At 35.8% G+C, this 24,028-nt stretch overlaps 1 protein-coding gene across 3 annotated transcripts; it reads left to right on the plus strand.

The window, feature by feature from the left end:
- The first annotated feature begins 10,147 nt into the window (after nucleotides 1-10,147).
- CENPW (centromere protein W) lies at nucleotides 10,148-19,908 on the plus strand. Of its 3 annotated transcripts, none has more exons than XM_011944484.1 (3): nucleotides 10,148-11,038; nucleotides 16,752-16,865; nucleotides 18,982-19,908. In XM_011944484.1, the coding sequence occupies exons 1-3, from the start codon at nucleotides 10,868-10,870 to the stop codon at nucleotides 19,006-19,008; spliced, it is 312 nt and encodes a 103-aa protein (XP_011799874.1). In that variant the 5' UTR covers nucleotides 10,148-10,867; the 3' UTR covers nucleotides 19,009-19,908. The 3 variants fall into 3 exon arrangements, with proteins under 3 accessions (XP_011799874.1, XP_011799876.1, XP_011799875.1); XM_011944486.1 differs by having other exon boundaries at nucleotides 10,148-10,993; nucleotides 16,792-16,865; XM_011944485.1 differs by having other exon boundaries at nucleotides 10,148-10,993; nucleotides 18,982-19,122.
- Nucleotides 19,909-24,028: the final 4,120 nt, after the last annotated feature.

Raw genomic sequence — 24,028 nt, forward strand, 5'->3', positions numbered from 1 at the left:
GGTGATAAAAAAGAAAAAGTCTCTTCTGGCAAGTCCTTTCTGGTATAAAGACAAGTGTTTCTCTAGTTTGAATACTCTGGTTTCTACAGAATTTATGTTCTCTCTATAGGACATTCTTTTCTGGTTAATGTAGTTTTGTTCTTTTCTGCATGCTTAATTTAATATTCCGTTTGATCTACACACCTGGGTTAAAATATTTGTGAGCACTCTGATTTTGATTTTATTTTGGTTTGGTTACATATGTCTGTAAATAATTTGTCTCTTTTTTCTTGTTTGTTTCTAAAAATCTTCCAAAAGCAAAACTAAACATTACAAATGGTGGGTACAGAATGGCTAATTAAAAGCCACTAGGGAAATCACCATCATCTAAAACACTGGTATAAACTCCTGACATTCTATTACAGGATTTATGGGATTTTCTTTGCTTTTGAGAGCTTAATAAGAACTTAAATGGACTTCTCAAACATTAAGGTTTACCAGGGTTTCTGGGACTCCAGCTGGCTATAATATAGCCCATTGCTAATTTTTATGCTGATTTTTAAAGTGATGGGCAAATTACAAGAAAAAATTAGAGACCAGATGGTCATAACTTAAATCTCTTTTTAAAAATCCCTGCAGGCTGGGCTCCGTGGTTCACGCCTGTAATCCCAGCACTTTGGGAGGCTGAGGTGGGCGGATCACGAGGTCAGGAGATCAAGACCATCCTGGCTAACATGGTGAAACCCCATCTCTACTAAAAATACAAAAAATTAGCAGGGCATGGTGGCACGCACCTGTAATCTCAGCTACTCAGGAGCCCGAGGCAGGAGAATCACTTGAACCCAAGAGGCCGAGGTTGCAGTGAGCCGAGATCACACCACTGCACTCCAGCCTGGGTGACAGAGCAAGACTCCATAGCAACAACAACAACAACAAACCCCTGCAAATACAGACCTAACATGTAAAATCTTCTACATTCTCTGTTTCTCTATTTTTTTCTTTCTACTTTGAATCTGCTGATACGTCTTCAGGTGTTCAGATAAAATTCACTGCTTTATGGAACTGTAGCCAAGACAGAAAAAAAAAAGTCTTAAAGGGCTTTTAATTATGGCTTTATAATTTACAATAGCTCTATGGCAACCATCAACCTAGACCTCTGAGTCATCTCTTTTAATGTAAATTTAGGTTTTCCTGGCTAACAATTGCTTAGGATGATGGAACAATTAATTGAAAGATTAATATTTTAAAAGAAAAATAACTGGATAAATGTTTATAAAAGTTACAATTTCAGATCAAACAGGTCAAAATTTTAAGCTCAGAGAGATAATATAAGGTATCTCTGTCTGGCATAAAAATTGCCTTGTGTGCCATGTAGGGGCATAAGAAAGGCATTAAAATGTGTTCTCTATTGAAAAAACTAATTTTATTTGTATGATCTTATTACAAGGTTGTTTCAAAACATGGATTTAGAAAGGAAATAGAAAGATGGAAAGGAATCAGTAAGTAGGAGAGAGAGATGTGATGATGTTGTGAATATAAAGATGGATGTTTGGTAAGAAAAGTTGAAAAGAAATAATTTTGTATGAAAAAGAATCTTGTGTGGTTATTTAAGTATAGGACAAATCAGAATGTCTAAGTATGTTGTTGAAGGTCTATGCAGGCTGTAAAATGTTCATTAAGAATGAATTTATGAAAGGAATTTTATATGTAATCAAATGGGCTACAATCAGAAGGAAATTATTTGTCTTTTAAAAGATTGATCTTTAATATTAAAAATACATGGATACAAAACTAAAAATTTGTTTCCCTGGAGTTACAACAATACATTTTCCTTGAAGTATGGATCTGCTCTTAGTAAAATTGCAAGAGGTTTTGATTTAATTTTGAAATTTGTTTCTTCAACAGCCGTCTTCTAAATTGTAGACATTTTTTGTTTCTGCCACTTTTGTTCCTGCGATCTGTTTATTCCCCCAAGTTCAGGTAGGAAATGCTGTCTCTTCCATTTGGAATGGTAACTTCATTTCTTGAAGTAGAGTTTTACTTTTGAAGCTTTTCAGATTCATATCTCAGAAGTTAGACTTTTGCTGTATCTTGCACATAATTTACAAGTTGTACATCATTGCCTTCAGCTTTTTCTCCTTTTCAGAAGTTAAATCGTTTTGCTTGGCAAGGTAATAACTCTGTCTTTGAACTTTCTCATCAGCATTTGTAAGGTATCTCTGTCTGGTTTCCTCTAGTTCTAATGCTGATGTCTTAACTGTCAATAAAATGTTCTGTCCTTAAGACCTAGAAAAACAATGTTTTCCCCCAGTAAGACTTGATTCTGTAGTCTTGACTTTTCTTGATGTGTCTGAATTGTTCTATGGAATGAGGACACTTCCCATGCTGTTACTAAAGCCATGTATTCTCCTGCTTAAGGTACTAGTTTTCTTGTTTATATTCCTCTTTAATGTGGTACACATTCATAACCTTGGACACACTCTGTATGTGTCCGATTGAATCCAAGGACTTTTCCATTATGTTTGACTTACAGGTTATCTAAATGGGCTTTGCCTAAGAGAAAGCAATCACACTACAGAAGGTTTTCTTTTAACCTTTTTAATTAGCCTAAATAAAACCCAAAATATTTTATATTTATCAAGATATTTTCCTGTGTTGTCTTTATTAGATTTTACTGATTATGTAGGAAAACTGAGATTTGAAAAGGTTAAGGCTATTACAGTCAAGTAGCTTTCTTTACATTTTCTGATTATCATTCTGGTTAAATAAATGACTATTATTAAATAGTGACTTGTAATTTTGTTTTTGTCTGTGTTTTGAACCTTTTGATATATTTGGCAGGCTTTCTTGGAATCAAGATTCTAAATTAGGTAATTTTGACCTGAAATTAACCCTGGGATCTTCCAGTTGGGCCCTTGAAAGACCTCAAAGGATGTATCTCTTGTCTTATAGAGATATTAAATGATTAGGCTTATTTGGTAAATTACATGAGAAGTACTGTCAAATGATAGGTGACACTGGATTTTCTTTCATTTATGCTTATGAATATGTTATTAATATGAATGTTCCAAAATTCAAATCGTTTCAACATTAAATTTTAGAAATCTAGTATGTCATCAGCCATAATTCCAGTTATTATGTTGCATGCCAGAAAAAAAGACCAAATTTTCTTGTCAATTTCTGGTTATGGTAAACTTTCATCAGATTTTTAACCATAATTATTCTTAAGTTTTTGTCATCTACAGTTAATGTTTTGAAATTTTTCTAAAGAGACCTGCAACTGGATTCATGGAAAAGACTCTAACAAGTACTGTTAACAAGTACAGGTTTCAAAAAACTTTAAGATAAATGGAGTAAATAAAAAGGTTTCAGAACTCTCATAAAGAAATTGATTGGCTCATGAAACTGCTAAAAAAAATAAAAAATTCATTACGTCAACTTGAATAGCTGACAAAAATAATAATAACTTTTATTTGAAGCATTGCTGGTTATTTACTTAAATATCTTTTCCAGATTTAAGAATTTCTTTTATCTAGAATAATTTACACAGCAGTTTGGTAAAGAATACTTCTATGAATAAAGGTGGAGACATTTGCTTTTCCTTTCTACTTGGTTCTCCCCAAATTTTGAAACTATTGTTGAGTATTCTTATAGCACTATAGTTACTTGCATAAGTTCAGTAAAAAATCTGCTCTGTTTTTATATCAAGATGCGATTGGAAATGTTGGTTATGTTATCGAGGTTTTGACTAAAGTGTCATATTTGAGAATATGCATAGAATACCTCACTTCAAGGGTTCCCAGGCTTACAGTGAATGAATAAAAACTGTCACTTTTTGGCAGGTCCAGGGATTGAAGACTACAAGTTAAATCTAAAGTCTACCTTGGTTTGGCTTCCTAGCCCCAGGAAGTTTTAAAATCTGATTCCTATGTTATCAATATGGAGAGAAAAAGTTACATTTCTAAAGAAAAGCTATACTACACCTGTTATTAGATTGTAGCTTTGCGCATTGCTTTCAAGTTCTTGTTATCTACCTGTAGACTAGACTAGATTCTAAATTCTTCTAGGTTCCTCCAATCCAATTAACTTCCATAGAGTTATTAAAAGAGAAACTACTCTCTTCTTGAAGTCCTATAAGTGGAAAGTAGATGAATTTTAAGGAACAAGTCTCATGCCTAATGCATGGGTTACACAGAAAGTTTACCCTACTACCTGACACTATAGCCAGAGATATTCAAACTACAAAGAAACACAAGAAGTTTATATTTTCATGTGGTAGACAGCTTTTCCAAGATGACAGAAAATGGCTCCATATCATAATGAGACTTTAATTCCTTTTAATGCCTAGTTTTTTCACTTGGAAGACAATGGTCATTGATTTATTTAAACTGGTTGCCTTTAAGCCTAGGTTTGTGGCTCAATACCATTATGCAAACTGAGACTATCATATTAATACTAATTTACCTTATATTTCCCCTTTTTAAGCTGTGTATCTGTTACTTGTTAAATTTGTGTGCAGTACAAGTACTAACAGAATAAAGCTGACCCAGCACTTCGAGATGATAGCAAAAGACTATGGAACAGACAAAAATTGAACTTAATAATGGACCACAAGCTTAGCTGGAGAGCCACTCTCTTTAAACCTTTCTGTTGTTCAAATCTGGCTAAACGGATTTTGAAACTGATTTTTAGTAGTCATTCACTCCCTCCAATGTGAGACCAGACCAATAACCCAAGTTAAGTCCATCCTGGCACCATAGAACAATCAAAACCGAACTACCGGATGATTTATTAGCAGTGCTTTTAGACAACTGTCTTGATTAAAATTGGGAAATATCACAAGTTGTTGACATCAAAATGGACTTATTCATATTTTTAAAAAGTGACAAATTGAGCTGGGCATGGTGGCTCATACCTGTAATCCCAGTGACTTGGGAAGCTGAGATAGGAGGATCGCTTGAGGCCAGGAGCTCAAGGCCAGCCTAGGCAACATAGGGATACTCTGTCATTTAAAAAAATATAAAAAATTGGCTGGGCATGGTGGTGAATGGCTGGAGTCCCAGCTACTTAGGAGGCTGAGGTTGGAGGATCACTTGAACTCAGGAGTTTGAAGCTGCAGTGAGCTATGATTGTGCCACTGCACTTCAACCTGTGTTGACAGAATGTGACACCATCTCAAAGCAAACAAACAAGAAAAACACCTGACAAATAGAGCTGGGGAAGGTCATGAAGTGGAGTGGGAGATTAATAAATGCCTTATAACAAGAACTATCACAAAAGGGTCTGCAAAAACCAGAACTTTTCACAAAGGCCATTGCAATCTTACACAAAAAATATTTCTGCAAGGACATCTGCCCAGCATTTGCCTGTCCAGTCTCAGACTGGCACCATAGCCAAGGTTCATTGTCTCAAAACAAGTAATCCTCTTCATTTTTTGTTTTAAAGCCCTTGTCTTTCTTGACCAGGCACGGCGACTCACACCTGTAATTCCAGCACTTTGGGAGGCTGAGGCAGGCAGATGACTTGAGGCCAGGAGTTCGAGATCAGCCAGGGCAATATGGCGAAAACCCGTGTCTACTAAAAATACAAAAATTAGGCATGGTGTGTGTGCTTGTAGTCCCAGCTATTTAGGAGACTGAGGCAGAAGAATTGAGAATTGCTTCAACCTGAGAGGCAGAGGTTACAGTGAGCCATGATCATGCCACTGCACTCCAGCCTGGACAACACAGCAAGACTCTCTCGCAAAAACTAAAACCAAAACCAAAATAAGCCCCTTTGTCTTTCTTTACTTCTCTCAGTATGCACAAATTTTACTATAGCATGCATACTCCCATTACAATGCCCTATTCCTGAATAAATATTATTTTTAAGAGAACCTCTCTGTCTTTGTTATGTAAATTTACAATGTGATGATGGAAACAAAAGTTAAGAGTGATATGTTTTTAAGAGGGAGGAAGGGACCATGGGCCAATGAATACAGGTTGCCTCTAGAGGTTGGAAAAGGCAAGGAAACAGTCTTCCTTAGAGTCCGCAGACAGAATGCCACACAGTAACACCTTGGTTTTAGGACTTTTGATCTTCAGAACTGTAAGATAATACATTTTTGTTGTTTTAAGCCATAAGTTTGTGATAATTTGTTACATTGGCAAAAGAAAACTAATACATATGACAACATGTGTCTCTATTACCCTCTTAATAAAAGTTATTTGTCTCCAATTCTATTATAAATAAAGCTACAATAAGATTTTTCTCTATGCAGAAGAAAACATTAGATGGCAAAAAGTGTTACAAAGAAAAATGAACCACAGAGATGGTTAGGGATTTCAAACCATTAGAGATATGTATAATTTATTTTGGTAATTGTTTAATAACTTGCTTTTCAGAAACAACAACAACAACAATAATAATATCTGAATTTTGGTATTTGCCAATTTCCATATTGTAAATACGTGTACCATCACCAGTCTCTAACTACCAACATAATACTACCGAACACAGAGCTGGGATGAGATATCAGATTCTGCACATGACTGAGTATGTGTATGTATGTGTGTACATGAGCTTCTAGGCATATACGTAGTTACATGTGTTTATACTGTAAACAGAAGATTTCTCTGATACTTGTCAGAGCAAAAACCTGAAAGAGGTGATGAAGCCATCTATGCAGATAAATGGGAAAAGCATTCTTTTTTCTTTTGAGACAAAGTCTCACTATGTTGCCCAGGCTGGAGTGTACTGGTGCCATCTCCGCTCAGTGCAACCTCTGCCTCCCGGGTTCAACCAATTCTCTTGCCTCAGCCTCCTGAATAGCTGGGATTACAGGTTTTGCACCACCACACCCAGCTAATTTTTGTATGTTTAGTAGAGACAGGGTTTCACCATGTTTGCCAGGATGGTCTTGAACTCCTGACCTCAGGTGATCCACCCACCTTGGCCTCCCAAAGTGCTGGGATTACAGGCATGAGCCACCCTGCCTAGCCAAAAAGCATTCTTAACAGAGGGAATAGTTAGTGCAAACACCTGATGAGCGTGTGAGTGTGTTGTGCTACATATACTTGAGGTCTGTCTGAAATATCTCAGTCTGTTTAGGGTGATATAACAAAAATAACATAGATTGGGGGGCTTATTGTCTAAGTTAATTTTCTCTTGAAATTACAGAATGCTTAAAACTGGGTAATCTACAAGAAATGAACTTTATTTTTTTTCTATTATGGAGGCCAGGAAGTTAAAGGTGAAGGGGCTACATCTGGTGAGGGCCTTCTTGCCAGTGGGGGCTTTCTGTAAATTCCTGAGATGGTGCATGGTATCACATGGTGAGGAGGCTGAGCATGCTAATGTGTTAGCTCAGGACTCTCTTCCTCCTCTTATAAAGCCACAGTTTCCGTTCCCCTCCCATGATATCCCATTAATCCATTAACCCATGGAGGGATGAAATCATTCATAAAGACATAACCCTTGGGTGCCAATCACCTCCTAAAGGCCTCACCTCTCAGTACTGCCACAGTGTGGATTAAGTTTCAGCGTGAGTTTTAAAGGGAATATTCAAACGATAGCACTTACAAACAACAGAAATTTGCTTTTCCACAGTTCTGAAGGATGGAAAGTCTGAGATCATGGTGCCAGCAAAGTCAGGTTCTGGTGAGGGCCCTCTTTTGGGGTTCATAGATGGTGTGCCTTCTAGCTATGTTCCCACTTGGTGGAAAAGGGAATGCAGTTCTCTGGGACCTCTTTTATAAGGAAATTAATCCCATTTATGAGGACTCTGCCCTCCACTCATGACATAATCATCTCCCAAAGCCCTTACCTCTTAATATTAGCATATTGATGATTAGGTTTCAAAATATGAATTTTGGGGGGACAAAAACACCTGGACCATTGAATCTATTAAGGAGACTAACAGAGTTGGTGGAGAGTGAGTTGCTCCATTGTAGAAGATAAGAAAGTTAATTGTATATTTGTAAGTGCATGTGCATTTGTAGAGGGCAGGTAGGCCTCAGGTCATTATAGGGACTTTGTTTTTGATTTTAAGGGAGACAGGAAACAACTAGTGAGGCCTGAGATGACATAATCTGAATTAAATTTAGCTCTTCTGTTGAGAAAGAATAGAAACAGATTGAGACACTCTCAGGAGGATGTTGCAATAAGCCATGTGAATGATGGTGTCTAGGCCAAGTGCAGCAGCAGTGGAAGTGGTGAGATGTGATCAGATACTGCAAGCAGAACTGACAGAATTTGCTGAAAGATTGAATGTGGGGTGAGACAAAGAGAGGGACTAAGGTGGATTGCAAGATTTTGGCTTAAGTAATTGGAAGGTTGGAAGTTCTAGCAGATAATATAGGTAAGAGAGTGGGAGAAACATGTTTGGGGAGCAAGGGCACATCAAGCCCTAATTTTTGACATGGTGTTAAGATGACTTTTAGAATTCTAGTCCATCAGATGAATGGATATACATGCCTGAAGTTTAGGGGAGAATCAGCTGGAGATGTAAATTTGGTATTTAAAGTCATTATACTGGACAAGACCACATGGGGTATGAGTGTAGATAGAGGAGAAATCTCAGGACGTGGTCATGGGGTACTCTAAAATTTAGAGATCAAAAAGAAAAGGAAGAACCAGAAAAGGAGACTGAGGTGCTATCAAGTACAAAGAAAAACAAAAGAGAATCATATCCAATTAAATATATTGCTTTATGGAAGGAAAAATCATGAAACTCAACAAATACTTCTGATAACATGAATAAGCTGAAGCCTGAAAATTGGCCATAGGACTTGCAAGTATGATGCTATTGGTCATGTTGACCAAAACAATTTTGGTAAAGAGGTAGGTAGAAAAGTCTGATTGTACTGGCTTCAGCAGAGAATGAGAGGACAGTATTTGGAGACACTGAATTTAGCCAACTGTTTCTAGTTTTGTTTTGTTTTGTAGAAGGACAACAGCAAAAGGTAGGATTAAGAGAGGGTTTTCAAAAGCCTGGAGATATTATAAGCTGTGTGGATCCTGATGGAAAAAAATTGGCAAAGAAGGAAGATTCATGAAGCAGAGGAGCAAGGAGAATTGCTACAGAAATGTCCTTAAGAAAGGGGAAGGGGCTTGATCTCGGGCACAAGTGGAGTAGTTGGCATCTCATCCATGGGAGCAGGTGGAGACTGATGGGAAGATAGGGTGGTGAAAGCATACAGAAAGTCTCCATGGATTTTTTAACATTTTATTTTGTTGTTGAAGCAATGTCATTACTTGAGACTGAGAATGGGGTAGGTAAGAAAGAATAGAAGGCATGACATAGCTATTTAAAGAATGAGTAAATGAATGAATGGCTTTAGGAAATATCAAAGGATTGTTGCAGTACTTAGAACCCACATGAGTGGTCATGAATTTGAATTGAGATCAGACACATACCTGTGAGTGTTGTTTTCTTAAGCCAATATTAATACACAGATGCAAGTGTTGAATAGATTGAGATCTTAACTTAAGCAGAGTTGGAATGTTGCCAGATTAGTAAGAGGATAAAAGAGAATGGCTAGAAAGTTGTGGAGAAATACAGGGGAGTATTATGATGATCGATGCACAATGGACTACAGGAGGGAAGATAAGGCATAGAGTGGGGTGGCAGGGCTGGGGGGTGTGGTGAGAGGAACTGGAAAAGATAGGACAGTAGTCCCAGTAGCATCGAAGAATTGTTGGAGGGAGTAAGTTCAAAAGATAGAAGATACGGTTGAAGAGAGACAACTAAATTGAAAGTGGCAGATCAAACCGAAAGTAAGGTATTTAGTAATGACACCACCTAGGGTATGACCACAGGTGTGAATAACTCAAGGGTGTAGGAGAAGATGATCAGCAGAGAGGAGGTCTTAGAAATGGGAGGTCAGATAGCAGAAGGATCATTTGTGTGGGTGAGATCATAATAATATAATATTGAGATCTCAATAGAGATAGTATTAGAGATAATTATAATTAAAATCACAGCGGATCTCAAAGATTGGTCCGTAGACTAGCAAATGCCAATGTCCCTGACTTTTTAGAATTGCAAATTTTTGAGTACCCCCTAGATCTAGTGAATGAGAAACTCTGGGAGCCGGGCCCTCCAAAGAGTAGTTTAACAAGTCCCCTAGGTGATTTTGATTCACATTAAGGTTTGATAACTATTAATACTTCTATAGTAGCAGATGATAGATAAATTAACAGCTTGAAGAAGTAACAAAAAGTTCAATAAGTTAGCATTAAACTACACCTGAAAGTTGTTGCAAGGTTAAGTGAGAGGAACCTTAAAATTAAAGGGAGCAGCATTTGTAAAGAAAAGCTAGAATCATGAAAAGACCTAAGGTAAGATCAAATGAAATTATGGAGAAGTGTAAAATTCTTAACTGTTAGTATATGAAAATCATGCATTCCTTGCTCGGAAGGCATTGCATTAGTGCTTTAGGAATCCTGATAAAACGTCACAAACTTCTGTTCATTGGTATTAGGGACAGAATAGAGTGAGTGCTTGAAGAACTGCCTTGGCTTACCAATCTCTCTCTCCACAACTTCCAATCATCTCTAGGGAACCTAGCAGAAATAGTTCTACAGAGCAAAAGGTATAATACAGAATGTGATGAAAGGAGGACGCAGACTCTTAATGACGTCAGGTATTCCCGGGACCCGCCCACCGTGGGCGTTTTCCAGCTACAGCCAGGCGCCTCCGGGGGCGGGGCTTGCTCAGGGTTGACGTCACTACTGAGCGACGGGCGCGTTCCGTTGGCGGCGGATTCGAAAGTTCTGACCCGGGTTTCTCTGCCTGAAGAAGCGTTAAGAGGGACCGGGTTGTTACCGCTGGCCCAGTGTCCCCGGAGCTTGTGTGCGATACAGAGAGCACCTCAGAAGCTGAGGCAGCTGGTACTTGACAGAGAGGATGGCGCTGTCGACCATAGTCTCCCAGAAGAAGCAGATAAAGCGGAAGGCTCCCCGTGGCTTTCTAAAGCGAGTCTTCAAGCGACAGAAGCCTCAACTTCGTCTGGAGAAAAGTGGTGACTTACTGGTGAGATTCCATCCCTTCTCGGGCTGGGAATGGGGCACGGGAGAGGTAAGGGCAATAACCTCCAGCCTTTGTTTTTCTGCCCCGAGCCAATTTATAACTCTTTCAGGCCCATGTTTAAGGCAGTTCCAACAATGACAGGATACGTATGCCCTACCCTGGCATATCAGTTCATATCCCTGGCGCTCAGTTGTACCGGGCCGCGCCGAAACGTAAATATCTGGATCTTCTTAAAGGGAAGCTCTTAGTCACGTGAGCTTAACGTACAGTTACTGCTTACAGTTTTTAAATATTGCTGTTTAGGAACACAGTCTGGCACCGTGATTAATGTACTTGCAAAGGGTATGAAAGATTCACCCTTTAAAAGATAGATTTTGGAATTCAGTCTCTGCCATTTTTATTTAGCTATTGTAAAAGCCATTGCTCACATGCCTTTTAAGGGCCTCCCTTCTTGCCTTCCTCCCTTGCCTCCCTCCGTCTCTATTTACGCATTTAACCAAACATGTTGCCCTATTTCCTCTAGGTTAGGGTGCTTACTAAAGGACCCTGATGGGAAAGTTTATTTGTAGGAAGAATGCTCTCAACTGTTAATTCATTTTGCTAGACAAATAAGAGAACACCTAGTCAGTTTTTAAGCTAGACTACTAAAGCCTGCTTATCTGATTCATAATACCTGAAGCATAATGTTCTCCTAATAAGAAGCCACAATCAACCCACTGTATAATAATGTTTCTGTCTTGAAATAAATTCAGTTTGTATGTTGAATGCTTGGAATATATATTCCTCTGGCACAATGAACGCTATTTCTCTAGGTTTAAACCACAGGAGGCATGTTCGGTATCTTGTCCTTGGCTTTTTGAGTAAAGGAGCCATTACAAATGGACACATAATTTCCAGGAGATCAAGGTACAGAATTGTGGGTAATAAGAGCATACTGCATGAATAGTCTTAGGAATGCATCATCCTAGCGGTTCTTAAACGACATTGGTTTTTCTACCTCCTCTTTACTCTTTTACTTCCCGGAGTTCTCCACTGCTACCCTATCTGTTTCTTCCTTTTTGCTAAACTGCTATAGAATTATCGCCACTTTTCTCCTTATTTGGTCTCTGAAGCCAAAACACAACAAAAACACATTTTCCCCCAGAAAAGTATTCCTTCTATCTCCTGTCCTTCTTTTTTGTTACTTTCTTAAATCCTGTAAGAAGAAGCAATACAGGCTGTCTTGTGCTTCGACCCCAATTAACTACCCCATGCTGGTGATAGAGGTGGCACAAATGAACGGAATTAAAATGAAATTCACTTGCAAAACATTTTTACATAGTGTATTATGGAGCTTTCACTGGGGCTTCTAAGTGGAGGGAGAGGAAATGTACCTGATCAAAGATATCCAGGAGACTACCAGCTGGTGCAAATTGCTTAGTTGAAATTTCTCAAGTAGTTAGCATCCTCCCACATCTACCCCTTTCTTCCTCCGAAGAACCCATGGACAGAGGAGCTCCATAGTGTGGTGGGATCCAGGTGGCGTGGGAAAGTGGGTGAGTTGAAATTTCAAGTGGTTGCATTGATGGGGTATAGAATGTTCTTTTGGTCACTAGCTTTTCCCAGGTAGTATGCTCGTCGTCTTTGGCTTTCATTAAACAGTTCCCCTTCACTGTCTTGTATATGGCATGGTTTGGAGCTTTCTGTTCACCTTTGACACTTCATAATCTTATCCAGTTCAGTGAGTTAGCAGAAAGTTCAATGAGTTAGCATTAAACTACACCTGAAAGTTATTCCAAGATTAAGTGAGAGGAACCTTAAAATTAAAGGGAGCAGCCTTTGTAAAGAAAAGCTAGAATCATGAAAAGACCTAAGGTAAGATCAAATGAGATTATGTAGAAGTGTAATTCACTTGCATCCCACATCATCCACAAAGTTTTCTGTAGTTAAGGCAGTTAGTTTTGATCGGTTCTTTTTTCTGAACTTGGACAACAGTAAGAGTATACATCATACAATTGAGCTGTTGGGACTCTTAACACTGTTGTCCAGGAGTTTCATATGTTGATGCCTCCTAGTGTGGTATGCAGCTTCTTGAGGAGAATGAGTAGCTCCTTCTTTGTCTCCCATTATCTTTAACACAAAATTAATCTACTTTTATGCTGCATTTGTACATGATGTTTCTTCTGCTTGAAGAAGTCTTCTCTCTACTTGGCAACCTATAATTTTTTCAAAATCCAGTTCGTATGTTACTTCAGTGAAGCTTTCCTTAATGTCCTTAGAAAGGATCAATCTTATTCTTCTCCATCATCTGTTGTCACACATTTGCCTTTTTTTTTTATGGGTTTTATTATCCTACTAGTCTGGGAGCTTGAATTTGGAAATTTTTGTATTCCTGGTGTTTTGCATAAGAGCTTCAACATTCTGAGTCTACAATTAATTTTGTAAATGCAACTCTATGTGGATTGATGTTATTTCTAGCATTTTATTTATAATTTCTTTGTGTTATTTTATCATTCTTCACTGGCTGTTTGTTATTTTGTTTGTTTTATGCCTTATTTGATTGTTTAGCCCCAGGGATGATACTACGGAGAGAGTTAACATGTTAAATGTAAAGAAATGCTGTGCAAATATTGGGTGCTTATAGTTCATGTAAAATTCAAAAGTGCTATGACAATGGGAGGAGGAAGTCAGACTGGCCCAGTCTTTCTGTCAACTGAGACTGTCAATAAGTATTTCTTTATAAATTTTCCTTTGATTTACTTTTAAGCAAGCAGATTTTTGAAAGTAACTTATTGATGGAATAGCTTACCTTTTTCAAGTTAGAATGCCTAGCTAATACCCTAAAACTAACTTTTGTTCTGACCATTTTAATATAAACCTTAGTGCATTGGAGTAGCACCACTCAATTAACTGTTTCATGACAGATATAGGTTGCTTGAAAAAATGTTTGTGAGATCTGAAAAAGTAATACTAATTTATCTCAGTATCTGTATTAGGGTTCACTAGAGGGACAGAACTAATAGGATAGATGTATATATGAAGTGGAGTTTATTAAGGAGTATTGACTCACACAGTCACAAGGTGAAGTCCCACAGTAGGCCATCTGCAAGCTGAGGAGCAAGGAAGCCAGTTCCAGTCCCACTCCCAAAACCTTAAAAGTAGGGAAGCCGACAATGCAGCCTTCACTCTGTGGCCGAAGGCCCTAGAGCCTCTGGTAAATTAGTGGTGTAAGTCCAAGAGTCCAAAAGCTGAAGAACTTGTAGTCTGATGTTCAAAGGCAGGAAGCATCCAGCACGAGAGAAAGATGAAGGCTGGAAGACTCAGCAAGTCAAGTACTTTCATATTCTTCTGCCTGCTTTATTCTAGCCATGCTGGCAGCTGATTAGATGGTGCCCACCCAGATTGAGGGTGGGTCTGCCCAGTCCACTGACTCCAATATTATTTTCCTTTGGCAACACCCTTACAGACACACCCAGGAACAATACTTTTCATCCTTCAGTCAAGTTGACACTCAGTATTAATCATCACAGTATCCACGGCTCATGACCATGAAGAGGAAAGGGTATTCCATCTAGGTTAGTGAATTAAGTCTTAAGACAGTGTGGTTTAATCGAATCTGATTAAAAAAAAATTTTTTTTTTGCCTTATTTGGGGAGATCTGGTGGGGTCTTCATGCAATAATAATTATTAGCTACCTACTATGTATTAAAAAACGTGTTAAGGGACACTGGGGATAGAGTGTTGAAAAGGCTAGGCATAATTCGTGTCCTTAGAGTACACTGAGGAAGACAGCTAAGTGAGAAATTACAGCATGATGTAGTCTATGCAGTGATAGGAAGTTCAGAGTGCTGTGGATCAATATTAACCTTACATATTGGGGGAAGCTGGACTTTTCAGAGAAGTCTATAAATAAGTAGGATGCCTAGAGGCAAGGTTGCATTTGAATTCTCAAAGAAATTCAAAAGGCTTAGTGTAGAACTGGAAGCTTAGAACAGTGAGAGGTGAAACTAGAACCCCAGTCAAGTGGGATTTAGTGTCAAGGAATTTGGAATTTATGCTGAGGGTATCTGGAAGCTATTTACTTTTAGAAGTACAAAGTATAGATTAACAAATGAAATTGTGCCATATTATGGGGTGTTTTTGCTACCAAAATAAATGGGCTATCATTGAAAGTTTAAAAAATAATTGGCACAGTATAATGTAAATAATTGGTATTGGGTTGCTTTACCTCGGAGTTCTTGTGAGAATCAAAGAAGATAGTGCATCAAAAATGTACCAAAAGAATATCCACCTTTTATAGATTGTTCATCTTGTTTAAATTCCCAAACCTCTGTTTTCTCCACATATCACTAGAACATTATTAAACACCTATATAACAATCTATTAAAGATTTCTGCATTATAGAAAGCATTAAAATACCATATTACTAGTTATTTAACATTTGATGAACTGTGGGAGAGTGTTCAGTACACAAGATAGTGAATATTAAGTATTGTGTCTAAATTGTTCTAACTGCAAAGATCACTTGCCATGATGTAAATAACAAAATAAATCATGTTAAAGACACTATCCAATTGGATCTAAGTTGGTAGTGCCCTCAGGTACCTGGCAGATGTAAAGGATGGGGAAGATACGTCCAATAATATAAATAAGAGTACTACATATGATCCTATATTGGAGACTGAGATACAACTTTAGCTCACTTCATATTGTCTTCTGCTTGGATTACATGTACTTTAACTTTTCTCCAAAGAATGTGCTTGTAGATTAGGACTTTTGTTGCTTTGGATGGTGATTTTGAGTAAAATACTTAACAAAATGTTATTTTATATGACATATCAGCATTTGTTTATATATATATGTAATCAGATAATATTGATATATTATCTGATGATGAGTACATGTTTTGCTTATATAGAGCTTGTTTCTGTAAGAATGTACAAGAAAGTGTCAGCAATGGTTGATTAGGGGATGAGATGGGGAATAGACTTATTTTTGATAGTCTACCCTTTTATAAACTTTGTTGTTTTATATTTTTAAAATAATTATAGACTCAAAAGAAGGTGCAAAAATAGTACACAGTTTCCATGTATCCTTTACCCAGCTTTCCACAGTTCTCATATCTTACATAACTATAGTTTTTTTATTGACTTTTAAATTTTTCAGTCTGCTTATATAACCTATTTTAAATAAATTTTTAAAAGAGGCTTGAAAATTATTAATAGTAAGTATGGTTATTTTATGATAGTTGTTGGATGACAAATAACTTGACCTTTGTGCATACACTTTTCAATTTAGCAGACTTAAACATTTTCAACTATTAACATGTTTTTAAACAAATATTTCAAATTAAATATATCTGTTTAAAAATCTTTGACCTCAGATTGTAGAATAATAGCCTAAAATGTAGTTGTTGGTATGTTTTGATTTAAAAATTTCTGGAAATTTTAAATTATGTTATAAATTAAAATCCATTTGGAATCAGAAGCAGGAATATTTGTTACTAAGTGAATCTTACATACATTTTGATATATAATGATGCTTTACAAAATGGCCTTTGGTCTGCCTTGCATAGCTTGTTTTATGTATTGCAGTGACCAAGTCTCTCTGTAGGGAATCTAAGAGGGACTGAATTCTATGTAATTTTAAATAGACTTAATTTACTTAATCACAATGGTAAATAGTATAACAATACATTTTGAGATAATTAATTTTTAAAAATCATTATTTCAGTGCATCAGTATTTGAGCTTAAAAATCCACTTGGATTTTCTGTTTTAAAGGTCCATCTGAACTGCTTACTGTTTGTTCATCGATTAGCAGAAGAGTCCAGGACAAACGCTTGTGAGAGTAAGTGTAGAGTCATTAACAAGGAGCATGTACTGGCTGCAGCAAAGGTAAAATCCAGATTTCTTTTCTCGAGCAAGAATTAAACTTCAAAATTATCACTCGTTTCATCACCTCTCCCTGATTTGTATACCTTACTCAGCTTTGTTGAGTCGATATTTGGCCTTTTATGAGTTAATTATTTTAATTAAGGAGTTAGATTACCTCTATATGTATATTATTGATTTCCAATGGTAATATTAATGGCCACTGCTTTAGAGGAAACATTCATGTTCCTACAGACTGCTAATCTGTAGACGGAGAAGATATATCACCTTGAAATTTATCAAAACTTACTTTCTTCTTGATCGTTTAAAATTATCCTAATTACCTCATTGTATTAGTCCGTTTTCACACTGCTATAAAGAAATACCCAAGACTGGGTTATTTATGAAGGAAAGAGAATTCACTCACTATCAGAAGAGCAACATGGGAAAAACCGCCCCCATGATCCAATCACCTCCCTTTCTCAACATGAAGGGATTACAGTTCGAGATCAGATTTTGGTGGGGACACAAAGCCAAAGCATATCACTATTTGATTTCTTTTAACTTTGTTTTGGCAGAGGTTGCAGTGTGCCGAGATGGCACCATTGCACTCTAGCCTGCGCAACAAGAGCAAAAGTGCGTCTCAAAAAAAAGAAAAAAAAAATACAAGTAGAGATGATTGCTTTTTACTGTTATTTTTATGTAATGTTAAGAATATGTTGTCTACGGCGCAATTTTCCAGATATGTTCCTGAAAGTGTTATTTCCAAATGATGTTAATCAAGGCCCTACCTTAAACACTTCTGTGGTCAAATAAGTGTAGATAACCTGGCATACTGTACTTCCTTGATTAGTCACAGTATTATCGTAAAACTTGTTTCTATAAGAATATGTAAGAAACTGGCAACCACAGTTGACTGGGGATGATAGAGGAGAGAAACTTATTTTTGACAGTCTACCTTTTTGTAGACGTTTTTGTTTTAAATTTATTTTAAAATAAGAAGGCGCAAAAAATAGTTTAGAGTTCCCATGCGCCCTGTATCAAGTTTCTCATAATCCTAATGTCTTATATAACTATAGTTATATAAAGTTATGAAAGGCCAAGAGAGAAATACAGCAGTAAGGAAACCTGTTGAACTCTGTTTAGTATTTTGTAAGCTTATTTGAGTACATAATATACTCAGCATTTTGTAAATTCATTTGACTATTCAAACTTTCTTTTGAAGTACACATGATATTATCTTGTAGAACAGAGAAGTACTAACCTAGATACAGATTTATTTGATGGTCTTGTGGAAGTCTAGAAGTGTGCATGTCTTGGCATTTTCTAGGGATTTTAAATTATCTTGCAATTATAAACATTCCGACAAATTTCTAGACTGTTAAAGTCAATGTAAATATTTTTCTTCAGGAAAACCAATGCTTCAGATATTGAAGAATATGCATGTATTTTTTAAATTTAGGATTTGTATTAATAAACTGTAGGTTTGTTTACTTAAAATCGTAGATAAGTTTAAAAAAAAAAACAAATATTCTGACTAATGCTGTCAGTCTTTTTACAACTAAAAATCTCCTTTTTTAAAAAATTTGTACCACACAGACTATATATTTTAAAAATAATCTACTTAACAAGTTGTTCAGCATAAGATGACCAGTTTTAGTCTCAAATGATTATAATTCCAGTCCAAATATAAGAAATTTAATGTTGCAGTGGATTTTTCCTCCTTTATAGTTGTGAAATGTCTGATTTATAATAGACTTTTTGAGTTTTAGAATATTGTTTAACTCCTTAACTGGTATTATGTAACTCCTAATTTAGATAACTAAATTGTCTAAAAATTTCAAGTTCGAAACCATTAATCTGAACACTTTTGATTTAAAGTGGAAGAAATTAACATCTAGCGGTAACTAATAAAGCCAGGTTTTTAGAATCTAGGCATGTTTCATATTCATTGAGATAAGACTGTTTTTAGAGAAATCTAAGACTATAAGACAAAAGATTCCCTAATCATCTTCCAAATTGGATTTTATAAAGTCAGTCTTGCATATTATGCACCCAGGACTATTTAACTTTTTGTTAAAGAATGATGTTTTGTTTTTCATAGATATAATATTAATCTTATTTTTTCCCCTCTTAACAGGTAATTCTAAAGAAGAGCAGAGGTTAGAAGTCAAAGAATATATTCTTGAAAGTTATTATGATGCCTTCTTTTGGGCGGTAACAGATTATAAAGACTTTTTTACACATCAATTTGGGATTATTAAATATTGGCTATAAGTGATGTGTGTGTTCGTATTTTTTTTCTGGCATGAAATATCTCAAGTAAATGCGTAGGACTATTTAACTCTTTTATGAGAATTACTATTATTTTTATTTTAAATGTCCTCTAGTTCAGTTTGCTTTTGTTGCTATTGCAAATATTTTATGTATCAAAAATGAAATCTTACTATATTAAATGCTTTGAAAATGTACTTCTTAGAATTAAGTTTATATATTTAGATTTAGCCACAGTTAACTATGGAATTTAATCTCTGAAGAAAGACAAATGCAGTCAAATCTAGGTGCACTTTCAATATTTTAACTTTTAATGTCTTTGCAAAGCAAAGCAATCTACTTTTACATTATGCCAGTAGTAATGTTATAATTTCTCAACTGGACAATTATAAACATCAGGTAGGTTTTTCAAAACCTCTCTCCCTCCCAAAACCAAAATAATAGAAATGATGGAGCAAATGACTTATTTTCTTCAGGTCTCATGGATTTAATAGATAATTTTTCCCCCTAAATAAGATAATTTGGAAGTTTATTGTATATCATCAAATAGTTGTTACTTTTAACTTGTTATTTAGAAATAATTATAGATTTCAACATGTAGTTGCAAAGATAGTACAGAGAAGTCCCATGTACAGTACACCCAGTTCCCCAAAGGTTACATCCTACGTGACTATAGTATAATATCAAAACCAGGAATTTCGTATAGGTACAGTGTACATGTGGTTCTGTTACCATTTTATGGTGTAGATTTGTTTAAACACTACTGTAATTAGAAATGTTTCATTACCAAAAAGGTCTCCTTGTGTTATCGTTTTACAATTACACCTTGTTTAAAATGTGTCTTACCCTAGCACCATTCCTAAACCCTGAACTCTCAACCATGAACTCTTCTCCGTCTATAGTCTATACTTTTGTCATTTTGAGAATGTCATATGAATGGAATCATACAGGAAGTGACCTTTGGGCATTGGATTTTTTTCTTAAGTTGTTACATGTATCAGTAGTTTGTTCTGTTTTATTACTGAGTAGTATTCTGTAGTATGGAAGTACCACAGTTAGCATAACTATTCACTTAAATTGAGGGGCATTTTGGTTACTTACAGTTTTGGTTATTACAAATTGTTGTGAAGGGTCATCTGCAGTATTTTATATGGACATAAATTTTAATTTCCCTGGGAGAAATGCCTAGGAGTTTTATTCTGAGTTCATGGTAAGTATAGGCCTCATTTTTATTTATTTATATTTTTTTAAGAGACTAGATCTTGCTGTGTCACTTAATCTGGAGTGCAGTGGTGTGATCATAACTCATTGCAGTTTCCAACTGCTGGGCTCAAGTTATCCTCCTGCTTTAGCCTCCTGAGTAGCAGGGATCACAGGTGCAACTTGCTGTGCTCAGTTGGCTCAGGTTTAATTTTTTAAAAAGAAATGGCCAAATGATTTTCCAGGGTGGCTGTACCATTTTACATTTCCATTAGCAGTGTATGAGAAATCCACATTCTTAATATTCTCACAAATATTTGGTAATGTTACTATTTTTTAGTTTAGCTGTTCTGACAAGAATATGTAGAATTGTGGTTTTAATTTGCATTTTCCTGGTGACGGATGTCTTAGTTTAGGCTGCTATAGTGAAATACCATGCACTGAATAGCTTATAGATAACATACATTCTTTTCTCACCGTGTTGGTGGGCCAAAAGTCTGAGATCGTGGTGCCAGCATGGTCAGGTTCTGGTGAGGGTCCTCTTCTGAATTTCAGACTGCTAGCTTCTCATTCTATCCTCACATGGAGGAAAGAAGGCCAGAGAGCTCTCTGCCTCTTTTTAAAGGACATTAATCTCATTTATTAGGACTTTATTCTCATGACCTAATTACCTCCCAAAGGTCGTACCTTCTAATACCATCACACCGGTAATTAGATTTCAACATAAGAATTTTGGGAGACACATTTAGTCCATAATAGCTGATGATGAACTTATTTTCATATGCTTATTTGCCATCTGTATATTGACTTACACATTTTTATACTTTAATGACACCTAAGGGAAAGAATACCTATGTGGTCAGTCTTGTACAGAAAGCCTCATGGATTCGTAGTTCAGCATAATATAGTAATATATATAATATATGTTACTAAATTAGTAATTTTTTAAAGCATTAATGTGAAAAAATTTAAATCTTATTTGTCATATAAGTATACATGTTTAACATAGAATTATATTCTGAACAAAAATAGTTATAGATAAATAGGACTTCTCAAGAAGTCAAATTTACATTTTTGAAAAATTTGAAAAAAACACAACTAGAATATGTAGTTAATGCTGAATAGTTCTGTAAATGTAATTAATATCAAAATGTTGTTTTTCCTTTAAGAGCTGGACTAGGGAATTTTGGTTTTAGGGCGGTTAGAACTAATGTGATCAGAAGTAATGTCTTTTTTTTTTTTCTTTAAACGATGTTTTCCCCATCTTTTCTTTTATATAGTGATAGATCATGATAATTATGCAGTTAATCCCACCGCCTTGTCCCTGAAACAGGCAAAGTGGAAAGGGGAGAGAGAGAAAGAAAGAGAGAGATTGTGTGTGTGTGTGTGTGTGTGTGTGTGCGCGCGTGCGTGTGTGTATGTAAGTGGAGTAAGATGAGGGAAGTTGGTAGAGTCAATAGAAGTAGGTGATAGTATCTGTGTGATACCACACAGCCAAAAGCCTCCTTGACCAAAGTCAAAATGAGGATAGTAAAAGTGATACGATAAATGTATTGGCTTGTTTTCTCTATTGTCTGGGGTGTTTATATGCTACATATGTCCCTACTTGAGTTAGAAAAGATAATCTAGAATATGGAGTTCATTAGAGGTGGGGAAAGATGTGTTTGTTAGATTAACTGAATGTTGAAGAGAGTCAGTGAGACCTTGAACAAGTAATTTAACTGGAGCCTCAGTTTCCCCATGTGTACATTTAGTAACTACTGTTTTTGGCCACATATTTTCCTTTTTGGGAAAATCAGGATGACTTCAGTTTTGACTTCATGGTTATGGGTGATCTATATGTCAACTGTGGGTTTCATTTTTACTTTAAAATCCTCAACCTGATTTTAGGTCTCAATTGCTGAACATGAGATGGGTATGAGACCTTAATATAGATATTTAGTTCTTCCTCCTCAGTATTTTAATCTTGACAATCAATATAGGACCTTGTGGCTCTAGATAAGTTTAATAACAGTATACTCCCTAGATTAGTGGCTTTCAAGATTTACTAAGCTTCAAAATCACCTGGAAGGTTTGTTAAAATACAGATTGCTCATGGGGATTCTGATTCTACTTAGGTGGGAGCTGAGAATCTGTATTTCTAGCAGGTACCCAGGTGATGCTAGTGTTGCCATCCAGGGGCCATGCTTTTGAGAACAACTGGTCTAGATCACAGGTTGGCAATATTTTTGTAAATAAAGCTTTATTGGAACACAGGCACACATGTGCTGCTTATCTGTGGCTGTTTTCATACTACAACTTAGGGTAGTGTTGAGTTGTTGCGGCAAATACTGTGTATCTTACAAGCCAAAGTACTTAGTATCTGCCCCTTTACAAAAGAAGTTTGCTGACCCCTGTTAGATAATTCTTGTCCTATCCTCTGTATTTTGCTTTTACTTGAGCCAAACTGGCAAAAGAGGGATTGCTACTCCAGAGGCTACTTTTTGTTTATATTAGCTACATTGAAGTATGACACTTCTTCTGATTGGATTTAGTGAGGGATAGCGATTTGACATAAAACAACTATTTACACTGTTTTCTTGAGATATTATCATCTCTAATCCATGTTGCCTGTATTTCCTTTTTGAAGGAATCTACCTTACTGAGACTTGGCATTTCCTATTTCCAACTAGCTATAAGAGTTTTGTTTGGTTAGCATTTGTATGATATATATCTTCCATCATGATACTTACAAACATCCTGCATTCTTTAAAGTGTGTCTCATAATCAGTGTATATTCGGGTTTTGTGTTTTCATCTTATCTGTTAGTCTTAGTAATTGGAATTTGCAGTCCATTTACATTTAATATAATTAGTGCTACGTTTGGTTTCTATTATACATTTTACTATTTGCTGGTGTATGTGACCCAGCTGCTTTAAGTACCTTTTTCTTTTTGCTTTTATTTTCTTTTGAATTAACTTTTATGATTCATTTTATCCTTTATTACTCTAGTTATATATTCTTATGCTAGGAATGATAACATGCATCGTTGACTTGTTAGATCCTCTATCAATCTGCTATTTATATAAACTTTTACTAAAGATTATAATCTGCACTGTTGACTATTTCTAGAACCTTAAAAGGCTTTAATGCCATTTACTTGCTGCCTTTTGATTATTTTAATTTTACATTTGTTGAACCATATAGACACAAATGTAGTATTACTAGTATCAATTGGTACTGTCACTACTAAGTGAATATTTATATTATCACATTTACCATTTTCTTTGTTGATCATTTTTCTTTAACAATTTCATATTTCCCTATGGGATCTAGGTTTTATTTTTATTTATTTATATATTTTTTAAACAATCTGAAGAACACTCTTCACTATTTTCTTGTAGGGACTGTTTCTTGGTAGTACATTCCCTGTTTTTTTTTTTTTTTTTCTGATGAAATATTTTACTTTAAACTTGAAAGATATTTTCATTAGATATGAAAGTCTAGATTGCCTATTGTAGCATGTTAAAAATGTCATTTTATGTCTTCAGGCTTCTCACTTTTTTTTAGAAGTTAATGAGGCTTATAGAGAGTAATAGATCTTTTTTAAAAAATGTGTTGCTAAAGGTTTTTCTTTCTGGTTTCCAGCATTCTTACTTGATTCATTTTCCTAGGATGTGTCTTTTTTTTTTTTTTTTAATTATTATACTTTAAGTTCTAGGGTACATGTACAT

The sequence above is a fragment of the Colobus angolensis genome, unplaced genomic scaffold (assembly GCF_000951035.1).
Source record: "Colobus angolensis palliatus isolate OR3802 unplaced genomic scaffold, Cang.pa_1.0 Scaffold231, whole genome shotgun sequence".
NCBI lineage: Eukaryota > Metazoa > Chordata > Mammalia > Primates > Cercopithecidae > Colobus > Colobus angolensis.